The sequence below is a fragment of the Misgurnus anguillicaudatus genome, chromosome 3 (genome assembly GCF_027580225.2).
Source record: "Misgurnus anguillicaudatus chromosome 3, ASM2758022v2, whole genome shotgun sequence".
Classification (NCBI taxonomy): domain Eukaryota; kingdom Metazoa; phylum Chordata; class Actinopteri; order Cypriniformes; family Cobitidae; genus Misgurnus; species Misgurnus anguillicaudatus.
The window spans coordinates 16,367,868-16,390,986 of NC_073339.2; the positions used below are offsets into that span (position 1 = coordinate 16,367,868).

General features: G+C 39.4%; 1 protein-coding gene across 9 annotated transcripts in view; it reads left to right on the forward strand.

Annotated features, from left to right (window-relative positions):
• Positions 1-1,085: 1,085 nt before the first annotated feature.
• The window catches only part of ctnnd1 (catenin (cadherin-associated protein), delta 1), a 33,971-nt gene continuing 11,937 nt past the window's right edge, over positions 1,086-23,119 (forward strand). For 3 of the 9 annotated variants that reach the window (XM_055204862.2, XM_055204863.2, XM_055204860.2), the window contains exons 1-10: positions 1,087-1,604; positions 12,525-12,676; positions 14,436-14,507; positions 15,909-16,031; positions 16,243-16,508; positions 16,600-16,881; positions 16,985-17,240; positions 17,362-17,584; positions 19,003-19,195; positions 21,351-21,468. In XM_055204862.2, coding sequence (XP_055060837.2) covers positions 12,530-12,676; positions 14,436-14,507; positions 15,909-16,031; positions 16,243-16,508; positions 16,600-16,881; positions 16,985-17,240; positions 17,362-17,584; positions 19,003-19,195; positions 21,351-21,468 — 1,680 coding nt within the window. In that variant the 5' untranslated portion in view covers positions 1,087-1,604; positions 12,525-12,529. Of the gene's footprint in view, positions 1,605-12,524; positions 12,677-14,435; positions 14,508-15,908; positions 16,032-16,242; positions 16,509-16,599; positions 16,882-16,984; positions 17,241-17,361; positions 17,585-19,002; positions 19,196-21,350; positions 21,469-23,119 lie in introns of all 9 variants that reach the window. The other 6 variants (XM_055204858.2, XM_055204859.2, XM_055204864.2 and 3 more) reach the window with 6 other exon arrangements.

Consider the following 23,119-nt stretch of genomic DNA (forward strand, 5'->3'; position numbering starts at 1 on the left):
CTTTTATAAACATATTTGCATTCAACTCACATTTGCAGCTGCATTCAAGGCCTATATGTGGATTTGTTTAAAGGGATAGCTCACCCCAAAATGAAAATTCTGTCATCATTTAGTCACTTTCATGTTGTTACAAACCTGTATAAATTTTTATGTTCTAATGAACACAAAAGGAAGATTTTTAAGAAATGTTTGTAACCAAACCTTACGTGGAGCCCATTTACTCCCATAGTATTATTTTTTCCTATTATAGACAGTTTCAGCAGTAACAACATAAACAAGCGGCTTTCGTGGTCATCACGTAACTGCCGGTAAATTCCGCTAAGAATAAATAACAACAAAGCACTTTAAATGTATTTTATTTATATAACAAACAAAATAAACAACACGTACTACCTAGAAAACCAAAACATTTGTTATTTTCGACGAGGTACTTGTTCAAGAGTTCAGTTTTGCAACTAGTCAGACCATTAAAAAAACCTGAAACCGGAAGTAAAGTTCGGACCAGACGGGTATCGCGTCACCGGATGTGCGTCAGATGAAACAGTCTATAGAAGTGAATGGGGTCCACGAACGGTTTGGATACAAACATTTCTCAAAATATCTTCCTTTGTGTTCATCAAAACAAAGAAATTTATACAGATTTGTAACAACATGAGGGGGAAGTAAATGATGACAGATTTTTCATTTTTGGGTGAACTATCCCTTTAAGACTGTAAATTTGGCTCACATATTTCTATTAAAACTCTAAGCAAGCACATCTACATTCATATTTAGTGATTTCATATTTAAAAGATTTATATAAGCTTTCTCTTCACAACTGCGATTTAAAAATAGTTAAATTCAACATTTGACCGACACATGAAATCAACCAAATAATATGCATCGCTTTTTAGCCAGGTGTTCTCTACACAAAAGGACAAGTGTTTAGGTAATTTATTCTTTTAACACCTTTAACTATCACTGCTAGATCAAATACTTTATAAATCCATGTCAATTTACGCAATAGCATTCAAGCATGAAATATCACAAGTTCACAGGTGTAGCAGCAAAGGGCGTTGAATCCCGTCACGTGAGGAACCTAATCGACAACACAAAACGGTCACGCAACGAAACATTTATTTTAAAGCGCGTTTTCAACACGCGTTACTATATAAACAGCCAAATTTGCAATGTAATATCGTGTATTTTTATTTTCGCGTACATTAAAACCCACTCCTGTCCCCGCCCAGCTGGAAAGCTAAACTCTACTTTCTCAGGGGAGGGGCCAGACGCTTCACGGTGGGACGACGAGCTAGAGGAGTGAACAAGGGGAGCGCGATAGATTGGTGGGTTTTTGAAAAGAGTGCTTAAATTTGTTCATCTCAAGCCAATTCTTTGTTTTATTTCATCCAAGGAGCCGCGTTTGTTACAGGCCGCGCAATAGAAAACGAGCTCACAAAATAGGGCAAATGCGTGTGGTGTAGCGCGGGGCTGGAACGCCCAAATATAGAGCAGCAAACGTTTGGAATTACAATCACTTCCTACCGCTTGGAAAATCTGAAACTGAAGCCCGTTTCGATAGGCCACGACCTCACATCAAGACTTTAACAAAGCCCAAACCAAAGGTAGACTCTACGGAAACACTTCTGTTTGTTCTGATCTCTCTTGACTTTCTTTGTTGTCCTTCGGTTTTCCCTGTTTGGCCTCGTTATTTGGGAGCGGAACAAAGTTAGCCAGCTCTCCATGTTAGCAGGCTAGTGGAGTTAGCCGCCGTGCTAAGCGAGACGGCGTGAGTTTTATTTTGGAGGTGAGGATCATGGAAACTGAGGAAGACTTCGTTTTCTCCTGAAACCTCAAAGTTAATGTACTCAGATGGACAGCACGGTCTTTTAATTATCTTGTGATAGAAGCGTGGGGAATAATCATTGGGAGCGTTGCGGTCGGTGTTTTTTCCAGTCTGGTTGTAGTCCTGTGATTTTCAGGTTATGTGGAAGATAAAAGTTGTTGGTTTACTTCAGTGCGTTTCTCTGTTTTGTGTATGCATATCAGTATGGTAGTTGTTGGATATATATGTCCTGTTGGTTAAGTCACCGTTTCTGTTATTGAATTCGGAGACAGTAGCGTTCCGTTTACTTTAGGATTAGTGGTCTTGGTTCATACGTAAGTTAATTTTTTCATTATATCTTTTTATGCATTTTGCACTTTTAAAGTCTGTATAGTAATTTGATATTTGGTGTAAGTGTTGTCACGGTGGCTTTTAGCAAATACATTGTAATGAGGGAGATTTTTACTGCAGTGAAGTAAAGCAGGTCAAGGCCCGCGAACGCACCTGAGTTTGCGGAAGTTACTGAGCCATTAAAAGTCAATTGTTTCGGAAAAATACGCGTTGTAAATTGTAACATTCTGTGTATGGTGTGGACTTTTCAATCTAATCTTACGTCTTAATGGATAATGGTTGGCAGTGATATTTTTCTGTTACGTACATCTATACGTTTATACTACCGTTATTGGGTTTACCTGAATCTATCCGCTTCACAGGTGCAGCGAGACACGTTGTGTCTCCGGTGTGCATGACTTTGACTCAAACCAGCGGGTGTTTTTTCCAGAAGAGGGCGAAATTTTGTCAGATAACGTTAACTCTCTTGGGATATGCAATAATCATTAGGAAAAAAGTTTAGAAACCTGTTGAGTGGGTATTTTGGTCCAAGGGTGTGTGTTGTGGGGGAAGGGAAAGGCGCGGTTCAGTCACGGTAACTCTCATTTACACACAGCCTGTGTGAAACACTGTATATTCACCCCACCGGTCGATTGAGACACTCAGCGTGAGTCAGTGTCACTCCGACTCTGATGCTTATCAGGAACAATAAGCCTCAAAGCAGGAATGTTTGGGAATTTACACTAACCTGAGAAGGTAGATAAAGGGGCATGCGTACACTCGCCCAGATTTTGAAACGCAGAAGAATTTTATTCCCCCATTTGATTACTGGAATTGGTGAATAGTTACTCTGAACTGTACGAAGGCTATAAGTTAAATGTGCTTTGAAGTTGACTCTTCAGTGGAGAGTAACCAAATCGCTTGACCGCAGTAATGACCGGCTCTAGTTTTAACAGCAGGGTGTGTCTTTCAAACGCGGAAGGACACGGCGCTGTTATTTAAAAAATAAAACCACGACCGAGTTTTTTATGAGCAGTTAAGTCACTGTACTTTGGATTTTCAAATCCTATGCAGAGTCATTATAGGAAGAAGACAAGGAATCGGTCCCTCCTTGTTACCTTTTGCCTGGAGTAACGGCCACAGGTTGATGTTTGAAATGGATTACGTCACCTGCGCTCCCACTTCCGGGTATGCAGCTTGAATGAGCAATAATGGGTGTAATGTTGAGCGGCTGAGTGATGCGTCCAGGCAGAAAGGTCAATAGACGCTTTCTCCAAGCTTGAAGGCTTTAACGACTGGACACACACACACACACACACACACACACACACACACACACACAGTGTATTAGAGCTCTAGCATTGTATATTAGGCTAAAAAAGATTGTAGATCAGTTTGCTGTGTGCGTGTACCAAAGTTCACCGAGCATTAGTTTGGAGGCAAGCCAGTGCTGATGGTGGGGTGCTTTACTTTCAGTGTCAACTGAGTCAGCAGTAACAGAGAAATGCATGCATCATGTGTGATTATATAGATCTACAAATGCCATGGCTGTAGGAAAAAAAAGAAGCTGCATGTCTAACTCAGACACCTGTATTGACTTTGTCTCCAGGTCTGTCCATATAAAGGCACATTATAGCCCCTTAGTGTTTTTCTTCCCATAATCCACATATTTGGAGCAGAAGTCAGCAGCTGTTGTCTGAATCGCCTCCCACATGCGTTTGATGGTCATATCATATGATATTCGGCTGCCAGCTGCACTCAAGTTATGTGGTGATCTTTTTGTTTGCTTGTCCTTAATAATGTGTTGTTTAAAGCCACATTTAGGTCCGGTGATCTTGTCAGTATCTCAATGTAAGTGTTAGCTACTAAGCATGCAAGCTCTAAACAACTAGCGTTAAGCTGTCTAATACTTCTGCTATCCCATTAGAGGACACACACGATTAAGCACCTGACAAATTGAATTACTTGTGTCTAGTGTGGCTTATGCATAATACGATCTCCATCTTTGATTTATCTTTCATAGAGGATGTTTGGGCTTTAATGATGTCAAATGGCCTCGATGAGGCATTGATGATGTCACACAGGGCATTTCTCTGTTATCGTGTTAGTGCTCGGGGCAGTCAGTGTCTGTGGGGTGAATCACAGATTCTTAATAAAGACTGGCTTTCAATCATATGTTATTTTATGCCAGGGATGCTAAAGAAAGCAGAGTTGTGTCTGGTGTGACGCATAGTTCAGCAAGCATTTGGGACTTTACATATATAGTTTACCCGTGGTGTTAAGTCATGTTTTATGTGATTATTTTTTGCCAAAGTTTTAGGGTGTTCTAGGTCAGGCCTATTTAGAGAGTCATCTAATGACAGTTTTCGTCTTTGGAGAGGAGATCTTTTGCAGCTGGTAGTGTCCTGTGGAGTCCCATTTGTTACGCATGGGTTGTATTACGAAAGCTGTGAGATGACGCCGTCGCCTTTTTCCGATTTATGTTTCTCTCGTCATGGTAGTCATCAAATATTTGCTTAGCTCCTAAAGCTCATTTAAATTAGTTCTGTATCATTATTTGACAAGTCAGTCTAAAACCTTAGGGTATATCTTCATACAAAAACATGGAGTTTAATAGGACTGTCACGGTTATGAAATTTGGCTGACGGTTAATGGTCTAATAAATTGAGACGATTGTGACTATTAATTGCCTGTTTTAGGGCTTTTTTATCGGATTGACATTTAATTCTCATTTTTTTTCTTTGTTTATAAAATAATTTTCACACATTGTTGTGATTATTAAAATAAATATTTTGAAAGGTAACCTGCAAGTACACACATTTAAAAGTAATCTGATACGGTCTCTTTTATACGGGCACTGCAGCACCCCCTTGTGTTTTTTAGAGAGCTGTGCAATCATTGCGGTGATCTGAAATCATCACGATGAGGTCAAACAATCGGGATGAGACGATTATTTAATCATTGTGACAGCCGTAGAGTCGAAGTCATTGACTGAAGGCAAAGTCCTTTTTTATGTTTATGCGAGGGTTCGTGTATAGTGCGCGCGATGCAATTTTCGTCATCAGAGTGCGTACTGTACATGCGCCGCCAGATTTATTAAAATTTGGTCATAAAATAATTTTGTTCAGTTTCTTCCATCAACCTTAATGGGGTTTGTTTTGCAATAATGACTATCCATTAGCTTGTGTATTACTTGGCTACTTACTACACAAGTGGTAGTAAAATATTAATTGATTGAAGTTATTGTACAGGATAAGAAGACACCACAGAGTGATATGAGGTGAATCTAGAACAGTTATCTTAAAAAATCTATACGATAAATTATACAAGTTTATGGTCACTATAAGCAAGTATTTGATTGCATAATGCTGTGATTCAGGGTTTAAAAGGACTGCTTTGTAAACTTACAGTAAATATTGCGTGAATCATATGTTGCACAGTCTTTAGTCAGATGCTAAGATAAGCAATGAACACAAAAATGTCACAAGTAACGCAAAGAAAGAGGGACATATAAGGAAAAAGGAAGTGAAGTGTTTTCTAGGTATTTTCAAACTGATTGACCAATCATAAGCGAGCATTCTGAAGAGGACCCTCCCTCCTTTGTTCAATAGTTTGGCTTCGTGTTATTACTGTGAAAAATGTATCACTAGTCTTTGTTGTCTGGCTGGTACTTGTATCAGTGTTAAACAGTCTGAAATCTCAGTGACTCATTATAGACTCTTCAATCTGACCCAAAAGGAAGGAATGAGGACATATGCATGTCGTAGGTAATGCAAAGAAAGAGCGACATATAAGGGAAAAGGAAGAGAAGTGTTTTCCAGTTATTTTCACGCTGAGACAGGATCTGACATGCCACAATACAAGCTGGAATGTGTGTGTGTGTGTGTGTGTGTGTGTGTGTGTTTTTGCTCATTCCTGAATATCTGCGAGAGTCTGTTTGCTTTATAGGGAGGAAAGTCAAAGGGAGGTGGCAAACAGTTTCAGTCATAGATGAAACTGACTGCTGCGTCTGTGTTTTCAAGGACAATACGATCATCACACCCACCCGCACCCCCCATCAGACCAAAGTCACTACCGCATGTGCACACCCTACTGTCCCTCTCCCGGCCGATTCACTGTAGTGGACACACTTTCTAGTGGTCTGTTAACCACTAGGCAGACAGACAGCTGCAAATATTCGTTTCTCTCTCGCTCGGTCTCTCTCGCTCTCTGTGGCTCTCTCTCATATACACAGTCATGTGTGCTCGTTGTGGGTTGAATTAGTGGCTTTTCACAAAGGGGGGGAGAAGCTTCTATGCTGCTGTTTTGTACATTTGGCCTTGGCTTCTGCCTGCTTCCATTTGAATCATGCGTTCATGATAGGGAGCCACTGTTTGTTTTGGAGATTTTCACTTTTGGATCCTTAAAATAGTTTGACATGCACTGTAGTTTTGCTGCGCTTGCACTTTAGGAGCGGAAAGGTCTAGAAATTCTCCATCGAGAATTTTTTCTGTGGCTCTGTTGCAGATGTTTGGATAAGGTCGACCCATTAAGATATTTTTGGTTTTGTTTACACGTGGTATTAAGATGCTTTCTGGTCGATTGGATAAAGTGGATGATGTTAAATACAGGTGTAAACGGGGGATAAGCTGTTTTGGGCTCATCCACTTTCAACCACATTAAGAGGTAGTCGAAACGCATTCAACTGGATTGCTTTTGTTGTGTAAAAGCTCATATGGTTGAATGTGTATACTGCATACTGTAGGGCCCTATGATTTCCGCGATGTGGAAAATGAGGACAGAATCACGGACTTTAAGCATAAAGTGGAACTTAATATACAGGGCGTAATGTCACGGAATTTGGCAAATTTTGCATTGTCGTTTTTTAAATCTCATTTTCAAATGCTATTTATTTTGTTTTATTAATCAGTGAATTACAGAAATACGCGGAAACATTTTCGTTTTGTGTAATGTAAAGAAAGATGCGTTCGTTTCTCGTTATGCATTGTAAGCTATGACAAGCGTTGCCCCAACGGAGCGCAAGCAGGTTTTTGTCAAAGCCTTTAAGATAGCAGACTAAAAGCACAGTATACTTTTCCCCCCTGTTCGCCTAGCTCGCGTACATGTCCGCACAACGCAACACTTATGGTTTTAGTACATTGCGGTTACTGTGACAGCCGAAATGCATCGACCACCTATTTGTGATTTTAATTAAAACTTTCAATAAATTGTTGTTAAATTTTATTTGTTTGTTTTCAGTTGATAAGATGATAATTTAAATTAACCATTAAAACCAGAATCCAGAAAAATGAAAACGGAAAACACAGAATTTTACACAGTAAATAAAACGGAATTCGGGCCCTAATACTCTCTGCCTAGGGCTGGGCGATATGGCCAAAAATAATTCACGAAAATGGTTTCGATACCAGTTGATATCGATAATTATCATAAATGACAAATCTTTATTCCTGTCAAATTTAAAGGCAGATTTTTGCTCCTGAATGAAAGTTGTAAAAACCAAACAGTCAATTATGGTTTTAAACTACTTTTTATTATGAAATTGACAAAGACAAATACTTGTTTTAGTCTTCAGGCATCTGTATTAAATTTAAATATATTTGTTATGAAATGAAAATTTCTGACACAGAAAGCAGCAGGCTACTGTCACTTTAAGTCCCAAGATGGACTGCTTTAAGTTTAAAGATACTGGTAAACATCCAGCTGTTCATGTTCACCTAAACAAGAAAGAAAACGTAGTTCACTGATCACGCGTTATACATATACAAGCTTTACACGCTGATAAGTACATTACACAAAAGGAAAATGTTTATGCGCATTTGTATTCTGTAATTCCGTCCGCGTTATCTGCATCGCGTAAATCATAGGGCCCTACTAACAAAATTAATAATTTGCCTCCTCTTACTCCACTCCCTCAAGTCTAACGTAACTGACACTGTGATTGTAAACAAAGACCACGTGCGGCATTCGGAAGTGCTTGCGCAGCGTTACGCACAGAGTGTAAATGCTATTGAGCACTTATCGAACGTTTTATCGAAATTATATCTGTAAAATTATCACTGTCAAATTATCGCCTTGCACTATTTCCGCGTAATGGTTTTATTTGTAATGTACTGAGCACAGTGTTTTTTCATTTGGCCCTGAGCGTGAACCCACAGTGTTTGGCGCTGTTTTTAGGCTATCTTTCTAAAATGAATGTGGCTGCTCTCCACATCTTTGATTTTTGGACCAATTTTGTGAGCGTGTGAAAGTTGCGTGAGCTTATTTGATCAATTGCTCTGAAATGTCCTTACATGTTCAAAACTTTGTGCAGCACGTTTACCCTAACCTAACCCATCAACTTAAATGCCATTTCTCCTTTCTTGAAAAAGAAAGCGAGGGACTATCCTCTCAAAGTAAAGGACAGAAGAGGTCAAAAGTTGACACCAAAATTGAATGAAAATGCAGCGTGAACAGGAATGCGTCTTTGTTATCCACTTGTGATCCGATTGACCCAAACACGTCTTATACCAGGTATAAACGGGACCTTTGGAGTCAAAATAAATACAGTGTTTTTCGATGGGATCGATATCCGGATCCTAGTGTTTGGGTCTTTTGAGTTTTGGACCTCATACATTGCCAAATTTAAAGAATAGTTGACATAAAATTGACAGTTTTTTTTCTGCTTGCTGTTTGCAACAAAGTTTAATGACTCAAGTTTTCATGGATGAGTTAAGTGCTAATTAAGCTTTTACTTTTTGTGTTGAACTGTTTCTTTAAACAGTTATATGGCATGCAGGAGATAATAGGGGGAATTTGGTTGCCAAAACAGTCGCAGTTGGTTGCACGCATGGAATTTTGTTTTTATATTTCGTGCATTGTGTTAGTTATTTTTTAACTTTTTTTAGTTATTATCTTTCCGCAACAAATCATAGTAATGGTTGGTGGATCATTACTCTAAGAAATTGTTTTTCTTTCACTTTTGATTGACCGCAATAACCTTCCAAGGATAAAGTTCAGTTGATAGTCACGTCCGGAAATGGCTAGAAAGATTTCTCAATTAGTTTCCTTTATTGTTACTGTTATTGTAAGTCCGTGTATCTCCTTAACAACATCATCATGCCCTGTCTTGCCAAGCAGTTCTTCAAAAAGTCCTCTCAACCTGCATCTTCGATTTGACTCGGCTTCCCGTGCGTGACGTCAGTCTTGTTTCACTGCACTCTGATCAGCCCTCCGAGGCATGCAGGTTTTTTTTCACCTGCTGTTCACACGCTCCGTTTGCATCCCACCCAGATAACTGGTGCTAATGAGCAAATGCTGCTCGAAGTCGAAAAAGTGGTTATTTATACACTATGCCGCTGATACACTAAGTTAAGAAGTCGATATGGTGCACAATAGAGCTCCGTTTAAGAATGAATTATAAAACGTCCTCTGGCTTTTTCACAAAAGCTTTCACTGCATTAAAAGGGAGTAAACGGATGTGTTTTATTGAAGCCAAAGTGTAGTGAGATGTCACGTGTCCAGGTTGTTTTGATATTGTACATTTAGTAGTATCTACATAACATGATATATGAACATAGCAATCATTTAGTGGTGGAGTGTAAATAGCAAAGTACTATAGGATTACCCAATACCATCCGGCGTACTATAGACCTTGGTGTCTGTTTCAAGCATGAAAACATCAAGCGTTTCATTACTCCTGCAAAACGGCCTTCAAAGAGTCCAGCAGAGAGAACAGGACAGATTGTGGTTTTTCTTAAGCCGTGATATGATTGTGTGGAGCCACTCTTGGGTTGAATAGACCATGGCTCATTCCTTGTTGTGTCTGCACTTGTTATTCCTGCCTCTACACGATCTCTTCGCACAAACGCACACTTTTCTCTCTGTAAGCTTAAAACCGGTCTGGTTTCCTCCGTGTGCTGCCACTCAGCAGTGACAGCGTGATCACGCCTGTGTCTGAAGAGCTTTGTTAGCACCCGTCCCGCTCTCTTTTCGCAGCTCAGGAGCTCTGGTTTTATTTTCTGTCTGTCATGTTCTCTCCGTCTCTCTCACATTTTCTTTTTCATTTCTGTCTGTTACTGATGCTTGATTTGACTTGCTGCACCGTCTTGCACAGGGCTCAACAAGAAGATATTTTAAGTTGGTTTTGATGTTTACCACACTGACAATCTTTTTCTTTACATGAAGTTAACCCTTGCATTTAATTTACAGCAAGGGTTTTCAAACTGTGTGTCGCACAGTGGGATAACGTGGGTCTCGCAAAGTCGTTTGGCTGTAGCAATGACACACATACACTTGACAATAATTTTGATATGATTTACCATAAGGTATTTTGATATTGCAATTAAACTTACATTTCAACAATAAAATAAGGAAAATGTCAATTATAAAAGAGAAAATAATTATTCCCATTTAAAAATGTTATGTTTATGTTGGTGGGTCCCGGCAAAGATTATACCTATTTAGGCGAGTTGTGAAATTAAACGTTTGGTAACCAATGATTTACAGTAATAGCTGGTGTAATATAAGGTCTTGGCATTCAATGAAATCTCATGGCAATTCGTAGGTATTTTATGAAGTGACTGAATCGTATTAATTCATACGACCACATTCATATACTTTTGTACAATTCACTTTATACGATTTAATTTGATTTGGCCAACTCATAAAACGTCTTTATTCCTGTGAGATCAAGTTTTTTTTATTGTATTAATATTAGGGGTGTAACAATACATTGATTAAATTTCTAACGATACGATATGACAAATTGAGGTACCTTTATTTTGACACTCTCCTAATTCCTTGATGTAACATCCATCAACGCATTTCCGGCAAAACATCCATTTTCGTTTATTTTCGTCTGCTAGCATCATTAAGTGAATGCGATGCAGCAACAAAGCAGTTGTAGCAGCTAAAACACAGCGAAAGAGGCAGAAGACGTTGTGACCGCTATCCGACGCAAATCGTGGGTTTGGAAATATCTTTTATTTGGAAAAACTGATTGCAGAAAACCTTTGCCAGCACCAGCTGAAATACTAAAGTCTTTTAAAGACTTTTTTCATCTTAAGCTTGATTTTATGTGACATTTTTTCCCTCATTTAATTTTATTTAAAAAAAAATCTTAGTTTGTGTTGTATATGTCCCAATTGAGACCGATTGTGCCCCCCCCTTTTTTTAAGAGTATCATTAAACGTTCATGTTATACATTTTGGTTACATTTGTAAGTTATAAAAAATGTAACTGCTTAACTAGGCTCGCAATATAAAAGTATAAATTTATCGAATCAAATCTTAATTGCATTGAAGAAATGTTCAATGTATCGGCAAACATTGCATCGCTGGCAGAGATAATCGATACTGTATTGTATAGCAACTAGGGATGCACCGATATTGGCATTGGGGATCGGCCTCTGTACTACATTTTCTAAAGTGCTTGTTAAAAGTCCCCCGATACCCATGATCGATACCACGGTCTGAGAAATGTCTATGTTTGAGCGGCATGTAAGGGGTTAATGCCTCTTGTGTTGTCCAAAGAGGCAGAGTTTACAACAAACTGGAAAACTAGTCCCTTGTTTTTTGTTAAATTATATGACTAAAGCTGTTACCTGTAAATTTAAATCATGTTTTTTTAAATTAAGTACTCTGTATCGTATCGGCAAGTACTGAAATGCAAGTACTCGTATTCCAAAAAAGTGGTATCGGTGCATCCCTAATAGCAACGAACGGTCCGATTTACACCCCTAATTAATATTAGACTTTAGTTTCATTAATTTAATAAATCTGTGTACGACCACAAATAAATAAAATAATCCAACTTTTTTTAAGTAAACACATTAAAATGAATGAAAATAAAACAAACTAGGCTAAATATTTGTCATTTAGTTATATGCAACAGAATCAAATTAAACAACTTTTTATCCAAGTAATGTAACGTTCTTGAAAACCATTACGTGCATAACAGTAGTAAAGTAACGCAGCCTTGTTAATACTGTTTAATTAAGATACACAATAATTTTAATGAAAACAACAGGCAAGACACAATTGTCGGTGGCTAAAATTTAGGTGCATCCCCAGCTAGCCTGGTAAATAACTTCATTTTGGTGACATTTAAAACCTTCCAAATAAAAAATATTAAAAATATCACGGAGACCAAAAAATGTTTTCATAAAACGTAATTTGCGAACATAAGTATTGACAAGGCAATACTGGCGCGATCAAGTCGTCTGACCCCAAATTCTGTTACATTCTTATTGTTGAGCTCTGTTAGATTTGTAATACTCGGTCTTAAATGTCTTTTGGACTGCGTGGACATGCATACATGTTTCTTTCTGTTTTCAGGGTGCGTGTGGAGTGCACAGGCACTAGATCTCACCGTTCGTTTGTGTGCGAGTGTAACCCTGTCCTCTTTCTCTCAGTGTGTATGGAGCAGTGTGAGAATGCCGCATCTCTCCTGGCCTCCGTGCGAGAGCAGGAGATGCAGTTTGAGCGTCTGACTCGAGCTCTGGAGGAGGAGAGGAGGAGTGTGGGGCCCTCCGGTACCCTACCCCGCCCCCTCCCTACCCTGCAGGTAACACTCTCCAAGCCATTTACCAAGCAGCAGGGTACCCCGCATCATCACCCTGCAATATCTCACCCATGTTCATCATCCTGTCCTTATCTCCCAGCCACGTCATTCCGAGCCCTTGCATCCATTATAGTCTGCATTCCAAGGAGCATGACGATTAACTCATCCTTCACCATTGCGTTCATTGTCACCCTCACGACCACATTGTTTTCATTTGCATTCCTTCTTCTGTGATGAAATGCAACCATCTGCATTATTTTTCTGATTGCTGAACGTGCTACAAAGCCACATTTCGTTTCTCTGCATGGTCCTTCGTTCTCCCAGTTTGTGCTGCAATCACACAAGCACTATTGTTATTTGTTCTCCCTTAAATTCTTTAGTTTATTTGTCTTTGTCATTCCTCACAAATGCATGTTTGTTCATCGTACGTGCTATTAACCCACTGTTTGTTGGATTAAGTGGAATGAATGTCTTTAATGAAGAGGAATTTTGTTTACTTTTTGTTCCCTCACTGGCCTCATGGTCAATGTCTCACTTATCACAGAAACTTACTCAACACTGAAACCTCCTTCCGCTGATATCCGTGAATAGAGATAACAAACCGGTTCAGTAAGTTGAGTCTCCCTTGTGTTTGGAGGAGGATTTCGGAAGGCTCTATTTTTTTTGTGGAAGTTGCTCAAGATGAATATATGGAGTATAGTCTTAATCTCTACTTTCTCAGAAATGGATCTCATTGGTTATACGATCAACTCGGATACATACAACGACATTGACTGCGTGTGAAGTCGTTCGTAATAAGATTATCGCTTACACAAACTTCTTTTGATGTATTCGAATAACACTTGTCTCTCAAACTATACTATAGGAATACTTTACTTTTTTACTTTTTAGGTACTCACCCATAGGTCACTCCAAACATGTATGACTTTCTTACATGGAGCACAAAAGATTGATATTAAACCACGCAGATGTTGTTTAGAAACTGTGGTGTGGGGTAGAAATATCAACAGACATGGTTCACGTAAGAAAGGAAATGCTATGCGTTTTGGAGACATGACGGTGAGATTATTTATCATTTTTAGGATAGCTGGTCCTTCACTACTCTCTTCGTTGTTCCCGTCAGGTCTAAGCCCTCTTGGATGCTTAGATAAGCTGGTCAGCGTTGTTCGGAATGCCACGATCAGTCGTATCTGTTCTCTGTTGACATAGTTTTGTGCATATTAACATGCAGAGCAGGCTCAGATCCTACCTGCTGACAGGTTCCCACAAGCCCGCCTGTCAGATAAGATTACCGTCTACCATCGGGGCTCCCTCTGCGGATGAGGAACAGTACAGCAGTCCCCGTTCTTTACGTTGTGTGTGAGGAGAATTTGTGTTATAGGTTGTAAGTGCTGCTGCATGCCATTGTCGTGTAAATGCATGCGTTAAATTCTTTAGGTATCCATCAGTCAACCCCCTTCTTTCATTCCTGCCATTTTTGTCGTCATTCATTTTTGCAACACTCACGTTTCCTGCAATGGTGTTATTAACTTCTCTTTTTTTACCCCCGTTGTTCAGTAAGGGTTTCCTATGTGCACCTTTTGCATGGATGCATTGTTTAATTCGATTCAGGGTTTTGTTGTAGAGTGTTTCACAATGTTGTACACTATGATTACTGTGAATGTGTGGCATTGTTTAGCCATTGTCCACTTTAACGCCTTTCTCATTATCTGTGTTGTGCATGGTTTTGTTGTAATCTCTGTCTCTCTCTTTCTCGGTGTAGAACGGGCGTGTCACTGGTGATGCGGAGTTAGAACGACTTAAATTAAGTGAGGGATATATAAACGGGACACAGGTTAGTATATTTTTTCCCCTCAATGCTATAATAGTGATACAGCGGTGTTTGGGTCAAGGTCAGCCTATGGCTTTCATATAGGAAAATATGAAACTAGAATTGTACAAAGGTATCGCACAAATATACAAAAAATTGGGTTGTGTTAAAAGCTTTTACAGAGCTTCCCACAGATTGGTCAGTAGTAAATAAAAAGGTCTACATGTGACAAATCCAACCCCTCCAACATTTGGCATCCCCATTTATTAAATGGACACTCCACTTCTTTTAAAAATATGCACATTTTCCAGCTCCCCTGGAGTTAAATATTAGATTTTTACAATTTTAGGAGCCGATCTCCGGGTCTGGTGGTACTGCTTTTAGCATAGCTTAGCATAATCCATTGAATCTGATTAGACCATTAGCATCGCGCAAAAATAATTACCAAAGAGTTTCGATATTTTTCCTATTTAAAACTTGACTCTTCTGTAGTTACATCTTGTACTAAGACCAACAGAAAATTTAAAGTTGCGGTTTTCTAAGCCGCTGTGGCTAGGAACTATACTCTCATTCTGGAGTAATAATCAAGGACTTTGCTGCCGTAACATGGCTGCAGGAAGAGCAATGATATTACGCACCTCCCGAAAATAGTCGCCTTAGTAACTTTCAATAGCAGGGGACTATTTTCAGTGCGTAATATCATTGCACTCCTGCAGCCATGTTACGGCAGCAAAGTCCTTGATTATTACGCCAGATTGAGAGTATAGTTCCTACCCTAGAAAATCGCAACTTTTAATTTTCCGTCAGCCTCAGTATACGATGTAACTACAGAACAGTCAAGTTTTAAAAAGAAAAAAATCGAAACTCTGTTTATTTTTAGCGCGATGCTAATGGTCTAATCAGATTCTATGGATTATGCTAAGCTATGCTAAAAGTGGTACCGCCAGACCCAGAGATCAGCTGAATGGATTCCAAAATAGTAAAAATCAATTGTTTTACTCTAGGGGAGCTGGAATACGAGCATACTTTCAAAAAAATTGGCGTGTCTTTAAATTTGTGGGAGACTTGTAGAAAGACTCGATTATCGATAATCAATCACAGATATTGTTGTTATCACAGATAGTTAAAACAATTACACATAGTGAAGCCAAATATACGTATTTTTTTTGTTCCGACACGTGTGACAATAAACATATGTGAAGATAAGTGCTCTGAATGATCTCATGCTGACCCCAGGCCATCTCCGTTGTTGAGCTATGTGTGTCCACATGTCTAACGCATACTTGTACACTTATTTCATTCCTCTGTTGTCATCATACACCTGCGAAAGCTCTGTAACCAGATGGCTTGTTTGTGTGAGTGGACGCACTTCCTGTTCTTGGCTGCTGCTCACTATTGTTCTTTGTTTGCGTGTCCACACTACAGTACAGGATGTTGGACCCTGGTCATATGGAGTCGGTCACAGTGGAGGAGGACCCTCATGAGTCAATGCCGATTATTTCTGTCGAAATGAATGACGATGGATCCACACGTCGCACTGAGACTACAGTTAAGTTTGTGCACGGATACCACTTCCCGAATGGCACTTGTGGTCCAAATCATAAACTACAAGACCGTAAGATGTCAATTTTCTCCTTTTATGGTTCACAAGAGTACTCTTGGAGTCGCTGCAATGTACCCTTAATATGCTGACAAAACCTTCTGCTCCAGACAGTGTTGTAAAGCACCAAAGAGAATCACAATACTTTTGTCATATCAGGTTAAGAAGATCACAAAGACGACCACTACACGAACAGTCATTCCCTCCATCTCCGACAACCTCTCTTTGGACGGTGGCTCAGTTACCGGGATGAGTTATAATACTCCAATGGAGCGTGTGTATAGGCCACCGGAGTACCCGACTGCTACTGTCCCACGTAACTACCACTATGGTCCACAAGGGGGCTATGACGATTACCGGAGCGGACCACCTTCTGAAGCCTACGCCAGTCTCAGCCGAGGGACTCGTATGGATGACCGCTACAGGTGAGGTTTTTTTTTAAAACCCAATAATTTCGGAGTAATGACTTGTCAATCTAAAACCCTGACCGTCCTCCCATTGTTTCTTTATCCATAGGCCCGTAGATGGGTACCGCACGCTGGACTCCGGCTTCCGTACTCACAGCCGACCCCAGTTGGACCCATACATGGCCCAGCCGCAGGTAGGCCGTTTGGGCAGTGCTCTCGAGATCACCGGAGCCCTTCAGCGTTTTGTCCCAGATTCCTACGGCCTTGAGGATGACCAGAGGAGCCTGGGATACGACGAACCTGATTACGGCATGGGGCCGCCGTCCATGCATTACAGCACAATGCCCCGGTTACCACATGGACACCATCCGCCTCCCCCACGCAGGACAGGGTTAGTGTGTTTTTGTTATATATATTAACCATATTATGTATCAATATATATTTTGAGTTAATGTCACTGAGGAACATTTACAAATGAGCCATTTTCTGTTCAGGTCATATGAGGGCTTTCTTGACGGTGATATGTCTGGAGCTGGTGATATGTATTTGTGGGATAGAGGAGCACCGTTGGCTCAGGGCGAAAGAGGCAGCATGGCATCACTGGACAGTACGCTCCGCAAGGGCCCCGCCCCCACCACATGGAGGCAGCCTGAACTTCCTGAAGTCATTGCTATGCTCAACTACCGCCTGGACCCTGTCAAAAGCAATGCTGCGGCCTACCTGCAGCATCTCACTTTTAAGAACGATAAGGTTGGTGTGCTTGGAAGCCCCGCCCATAGTAAAATGTTGTATATTAGGCATATTGGACCTCTGTTCTGAATGGCTGTATTGACATTTTGTCACTTACTCTCTTCTTTTTTGATCTGTGCAGGTAAAGTCAGATGTAAGACGACTAAAGGGAATCCCGGCACTGGTATCCATGCTTGATAACCCAAAGAAGGAAGTGCATTATGCAGCATGCGGAGCTCTCAAGAACATCTCATATGGACGGGATCCAGATAACAAGATAGCCATCAAGAACTGTGACGGGATCCCCGCTCTGGTGCGGCTACTGAGGAAGACGCGAGATCAGGACCTTACCGATTCTATAACAGGTAACTTATTGTTACATCCACTATGTACTGTCTGCTGAATCCACAAGCACAGAGAACGAGAGACTTCAGCTCAGGATTTCCACAGGTCCTTGAAATCCTTGAAAGTTTGTGAATCTGGGGGAAACAATTCAAGGCCCTGGGAAGATTTTGAAAAAATACATACATAGATACAGGTCATTGAAAGTGCTTAAATCTATTTTATGCCAGAAGTTTTCTGGAAAAAAATCCATATTATTCCCTGTGTAGTGTAGGATAATATCATAACATTTTTAGCCTTTTAAGCACACGTGCTAAACTGTTCGCTTTAAATGCTTATATCTTCTGTATGCAAATTCATACCAAAATGCTTTTTTGCATAGTTGTGTTTGACACATGAAAACGTCTCTGGTTACGTCGCCATACTTCCTGCGTCCCTGTAATGTCGTCTTTGGCAATATTTCAGATACCGATATTCTTCCTGGCTCCCGCGTCACCCTGTCTTTGTCGTTAAGCCTCACCATTGGTTGAATTTAATATACCCATTCAGACACACTTACCCCTGGAAGCGTCCCCAAAGTGTCACCGCAGTGACACAGCGCAAGTTCCCTTAAAAGGGAACTGTAACAATGTATCTTAAAAGCTAACACGATGTAACCTTGCTCTCACTTGAAATGTGTTCCCACATTTAGTGCTTGAATTTTAGGGTATTGGACCTGGAAAGTCCTTAAAAGGTCCTTGAATTTGAAGTTAACTAAGGTGTGGGAACCCTGTAGCTCTTCATCTCATGTCATAGAATGACTAAAACCAGTACTACCAGTCCTACAATAACAAGCACGCTTGTATTAAATGAGAAATAAAACGTTAATTAACAATAAGCTTTCTCTTAGACCACTTTGTTGAAAGGTTTTTCTTCTGTCGTCTTTTGTCAATCTTGCCGCCGTCTCCATATCTCTCTGTGCTCTTGCTTGGCCGTGCACGCAGGCGTGCACCTGCTGCTCAACATACAGTGCTATATAAGCGTTGTTGCAAGTTTCTTAAGGCAGAGTAATTAATAGGTTATTTGCATTTTGCGGAGGAATAGAAGATCGGATAAATATCCGTTTATCCAAGACTCATTTATGTGGTTGAATATAAATGGAAAAGTTTTAACAAGTCATTCTATAGCTATCTGATCAGAGAAGTAATAAGGTGTAAAAGGCCCTATAATGCCTGTTGGAATGTTAAAAAATGTTTATTGTTAAATAATGTGAAATAAATGTAGTAAAAAGGACATTTTGAAAATGTAACTTGTGCAATGCTGAGAAAATTGACAAAATATTTTTTTTTTCGGTATACGACCTTCAGCTTAGTTTTTCATTTTATTCAGCTTCGGCCAAGAATTTTCCTTTCTGTGCATCTCTACTTGACGTGCATTTGTTAACTGGTATCCTTTTTGCCAGGCACGTTGTGGAACCTTTCCTCTCACGACTCCGTGAAAATGGAGATTGTTGACCACGCGCTGAATGCTCTGACCAGTGAGGTCATGGTGCCGCACTCGGGCTGGGAAAGAGGGAATGAGGGGGGCGAGGAGAGCTGCAAACCCAGACACCTGGAGTGGGAGACCGCGCTCACCAACACCACTGGCTGTTTAAGGTACAATACATTTGTGTTTTATCAAACCTATGATCTTTTGCATTGCTCATGGTTTGCTTAAGCAATTCCTGAACATAGATCTAGAGAGAGGGTGGGAATAAGGATTAGGATAACGAAGGGTTCAGATGAGGAAATACATTAAAATAAATAGTATTTTACCCTAGTGCTGCCTCACGACGTTTGCAGAATAAAAGCTTTTGTTTATATAATATATGTGCGTGTACTTTGTTAAATAATTTTTTATATAAATACACACACATAAATGTATAATTTTAAGAAAAATATATATTTATATAATAAATATTTATATTTATATATATATAATGTAGATTATATATAAATATGAACATCTATATAATCAAGAAACATTTGCATGTGTATATACATGCGTGTGCGTATGTGTATTTATACTGGACACCCACATATATTAATGAAACAAAAACTTTTATTCTGCAAATGATAGTCGCAACTAATTTACTAATATTTTACCCAAATAGAGCATTTTGCAAGATGTAAACAACACTGGTCCAGAAACACTTCCTGTTTCAGTTTGTATCCGTTTTCTTTTTTTCCACATATATCTTAAATATGTTTGTTTAACTTTTTGATTCAGTTCTATATATTCTGTTGTTTGCATTTAACCCCTAACGCTTATGTAGTGTTAAAAACCTGAAACATGAAGTGCTTCTGGACCAGTGTTGTTTACATCTTGCAAAATTTACTCGCCCTCATGCCATCCCGGATGCATATGCATTCTGTCCCTTAGTTGAATATACGTACATAATTTTAAATTAAGATGTTTTCTTATATGAACGTCAACATGGTAAAGCTTCATAAAGCACATACATTCATTTTTAGCTGGTGTGGTTCTCCTTGGAGTAATCTAATGGTGCTTTTCCATTGCATGTATCCCACGGTTTGGTTTGGGTCGGGTCAGCTTACTTTTGGGAGCTTTCCACTGGGTGCAGTACGTATTACCCAATACTTTTTTTTTTTTAGTACCACCTCGGTTGGGGTTCCAAGCGAGTTGAGCTGATACCAAAACGTGATGGGAAAACACTGTAGATCACTGATTGGTCTGAGAGAATCGTCACTACCAGCGTCATCGCTATAATGTAAAACATGACTGACGCCACAGGTGTTTGTACTGAAACTGTCATGTGAGACAGAGGTAGTGATAAACACGATGTGCAAACATCTTTGTGGTGGTCAATTTTAATTTTGCGGGGGACTGAGAAATAAATAAATGTATGGGAATTTACAACGAGGCTCTCACTTGTATGATGTCACAGCGGTAGGCAGCGCAAATAAACGACACGCCTATAATGCCTCCCACTCCGAAGTGTTACTCGAGGGAAATGCTAACAAAGCCAAAGTGAGGTGAGCTGACACGAACAGACCCAAACCAAACCATGGGGTACTATGCAATGGAAAGCGCAAAAAATCCAGTGGGTAAATAAATGTCTTTAGGAGCGAAACCATACATTTGTGAAAGAAAACAAAATAGATTTAGAGATTAATACGTCGCATAGAAACATATAGATCTGCTCTGTAATTTCTAATTTAACTAGTCAGGAGATCAAATTCATGTTTTGAGAAATATTCATATTGGGTGAGTTACTACTTTAAATGTTGTTCCTTAGTGCTGCTAAAGAATTCCTGTCAAGAACGACTGTGTATGTGTGTGTAAGGAAACCACATTTTTGTGTTGAATAAAAGAGGGAAGTGCGAAGGAAATGCTTGTATGTGTGTGTGTGTGAGACCAAGAACCTTTGAGACTGAATAAAGCAGGACAAAGTTTGGACAAAAGCGAGAAATGCGATCTTTGAATCCACTTATTTCCCATGAGTGCTTCCCTTTTAAAACTGTCCCTCACATCTCCCACTCGCCTATTAGGCTTTTAGAAAGCACTCTATTCAGCGAGAAGGCTGATTTTACACCATGATTACATTTAAATGGAACTAACAGTGTCCTGCCTTTTAACCCTCACTTTCTCAGCAAGCGCGCCCTTCGCTGTTTTCCAGATGCCGACTGTACAACGCTCCGTTGCGTGTTTTAGCCAACGACCCGAGGCTAAAACTTTCTTTGCCCGTTTAATGTTTGGCAACCATTGATATGCAGCGTCCTAATTAGTCGCATGACGTTTCTTTCTCAGGAATGTGAGCTCGGAGCGTAGCGAGGCCAGGAGGAAGCTGAGGGAGTGCTTCGGATTGGTCGATTCTCTCATGTATATCGTCCAATCGCAGATCAACTGTAAAGATGTGGATAACAAGGTAAGAGCTTGGAGCACACTCCCTTGTTATTGTGAAATCTTTCAAGCTGTTTTGAGTACACGGCTTTCATTCAAAGAGGAAATGCAATAATAGAGAATTTATGATAAGAGTGAATGGGAACAAAGTATTGTCTGGAAACATGCATTATGCAGTCATAAAGATACTAATCATATTTAGTTCACTGTTAAAATCGGGAATGGGAAACAAATATTCAGAACCAGTTCCTTTTACCAGACCTAAATGAAATAAATTATATCAGTGGCTCATTATATGCTGACTAGGAATGCAATAACCATGCAGGTGCACCCCGTCGTTTCATTTTTAAAGATATTTGCCAGTGTTACTTTATGTTTCTTTTACCATTTTAATTAGTGGTCAACTGATATTGATCTTGTTTATGGCCCGTGCCAATATTGTGAAAGCAGTGTGGTCGATTGGCAAATAAAACGCATGTAGTTATAGTAAATGAGAAATTAGAAATTGGTGAAAGTAAATGACCATTTGAACAGCTCAGATGCAAAACATTCAAGAGACTGTCACTTTGTGTCCCTCGTCTCTTTCAAAGAGAGCACAAGGAGGCGTTTCTAAATCTGGTTGTCATAAACAAATGACGGTCCAATCCAGTAACAGATGAAAGACGGATGATGTGAACTCTCATTATTGGTTCACTCATTATTTGCATAGTTAAACTTTGTCACCCGACCGGACACACCCCATTCGGGTCACCGTCGCTCGTGTCACCGGAAGTTGCCAAGTATTGAAATTAATGAGATTGCATCACTCTCCTACTGCTAGTCGCTGGTAGTCTGAATGGCCCGTAGGTACGTCCAACATGTTTTGTCACGACTAATCGTTTGCAGAATAAAAGTTTTTGTTTACATAATATATGTGGGTGTAATGTGTTTAATAATTATGTATAAATATACACACACACACACACGCACGCATGTATATAATTAAGAAACATTTGCATGTGTATATATGTTTATATTTATATATAATTTATATTATATATAAATATTTATTATAAAAAAAAATTCTTAAAATTATACATGTATGTATGTGTGTGTGTTTATTTATATATACATAATTATTATACACACTACACACACATATATTGTAAACAAAAACTTTTATTCTGCAAACAATTAGTCACGACTATTCGTGAGGCAGCCCTACTTAAATTTGCCTTTTTTATCAGATTCTTGGATTGTGCCAACAAGCAGGTATTTTAACCTGTGGCTGGGATTAAGGTTTTTTAAGTAAAAGTATTTAATGGACGTATAATACGTGTCGAGAGCATTAGGTAGCGTTTAGCTCAGTGGTCTCCATCATGGTACTCGCGGGCACCAGGTTGCCACACAGTCTATGAGGGTCTCAATTGTAATATTTATTTTTCACATCTTTTTTTATATTAGCTTAGATGCTTATATGTTAACATTTTAAACAATAATAAAACACATCAACAAGTTAAATGAAATAAAATTAAAGTAAAACAAAAAGTTTTGACTAAACTATATCAAAAGTAGCCCTCCTGTTTTATCCATTGTGGTAGCTCTTGCTTACAAAAAGGTTGTTTAGCTGCTTTTGCATTTTGCTCCTCATTTATTGTGCATATATTCATAAATATATCATTTTTAGTACTACAGAA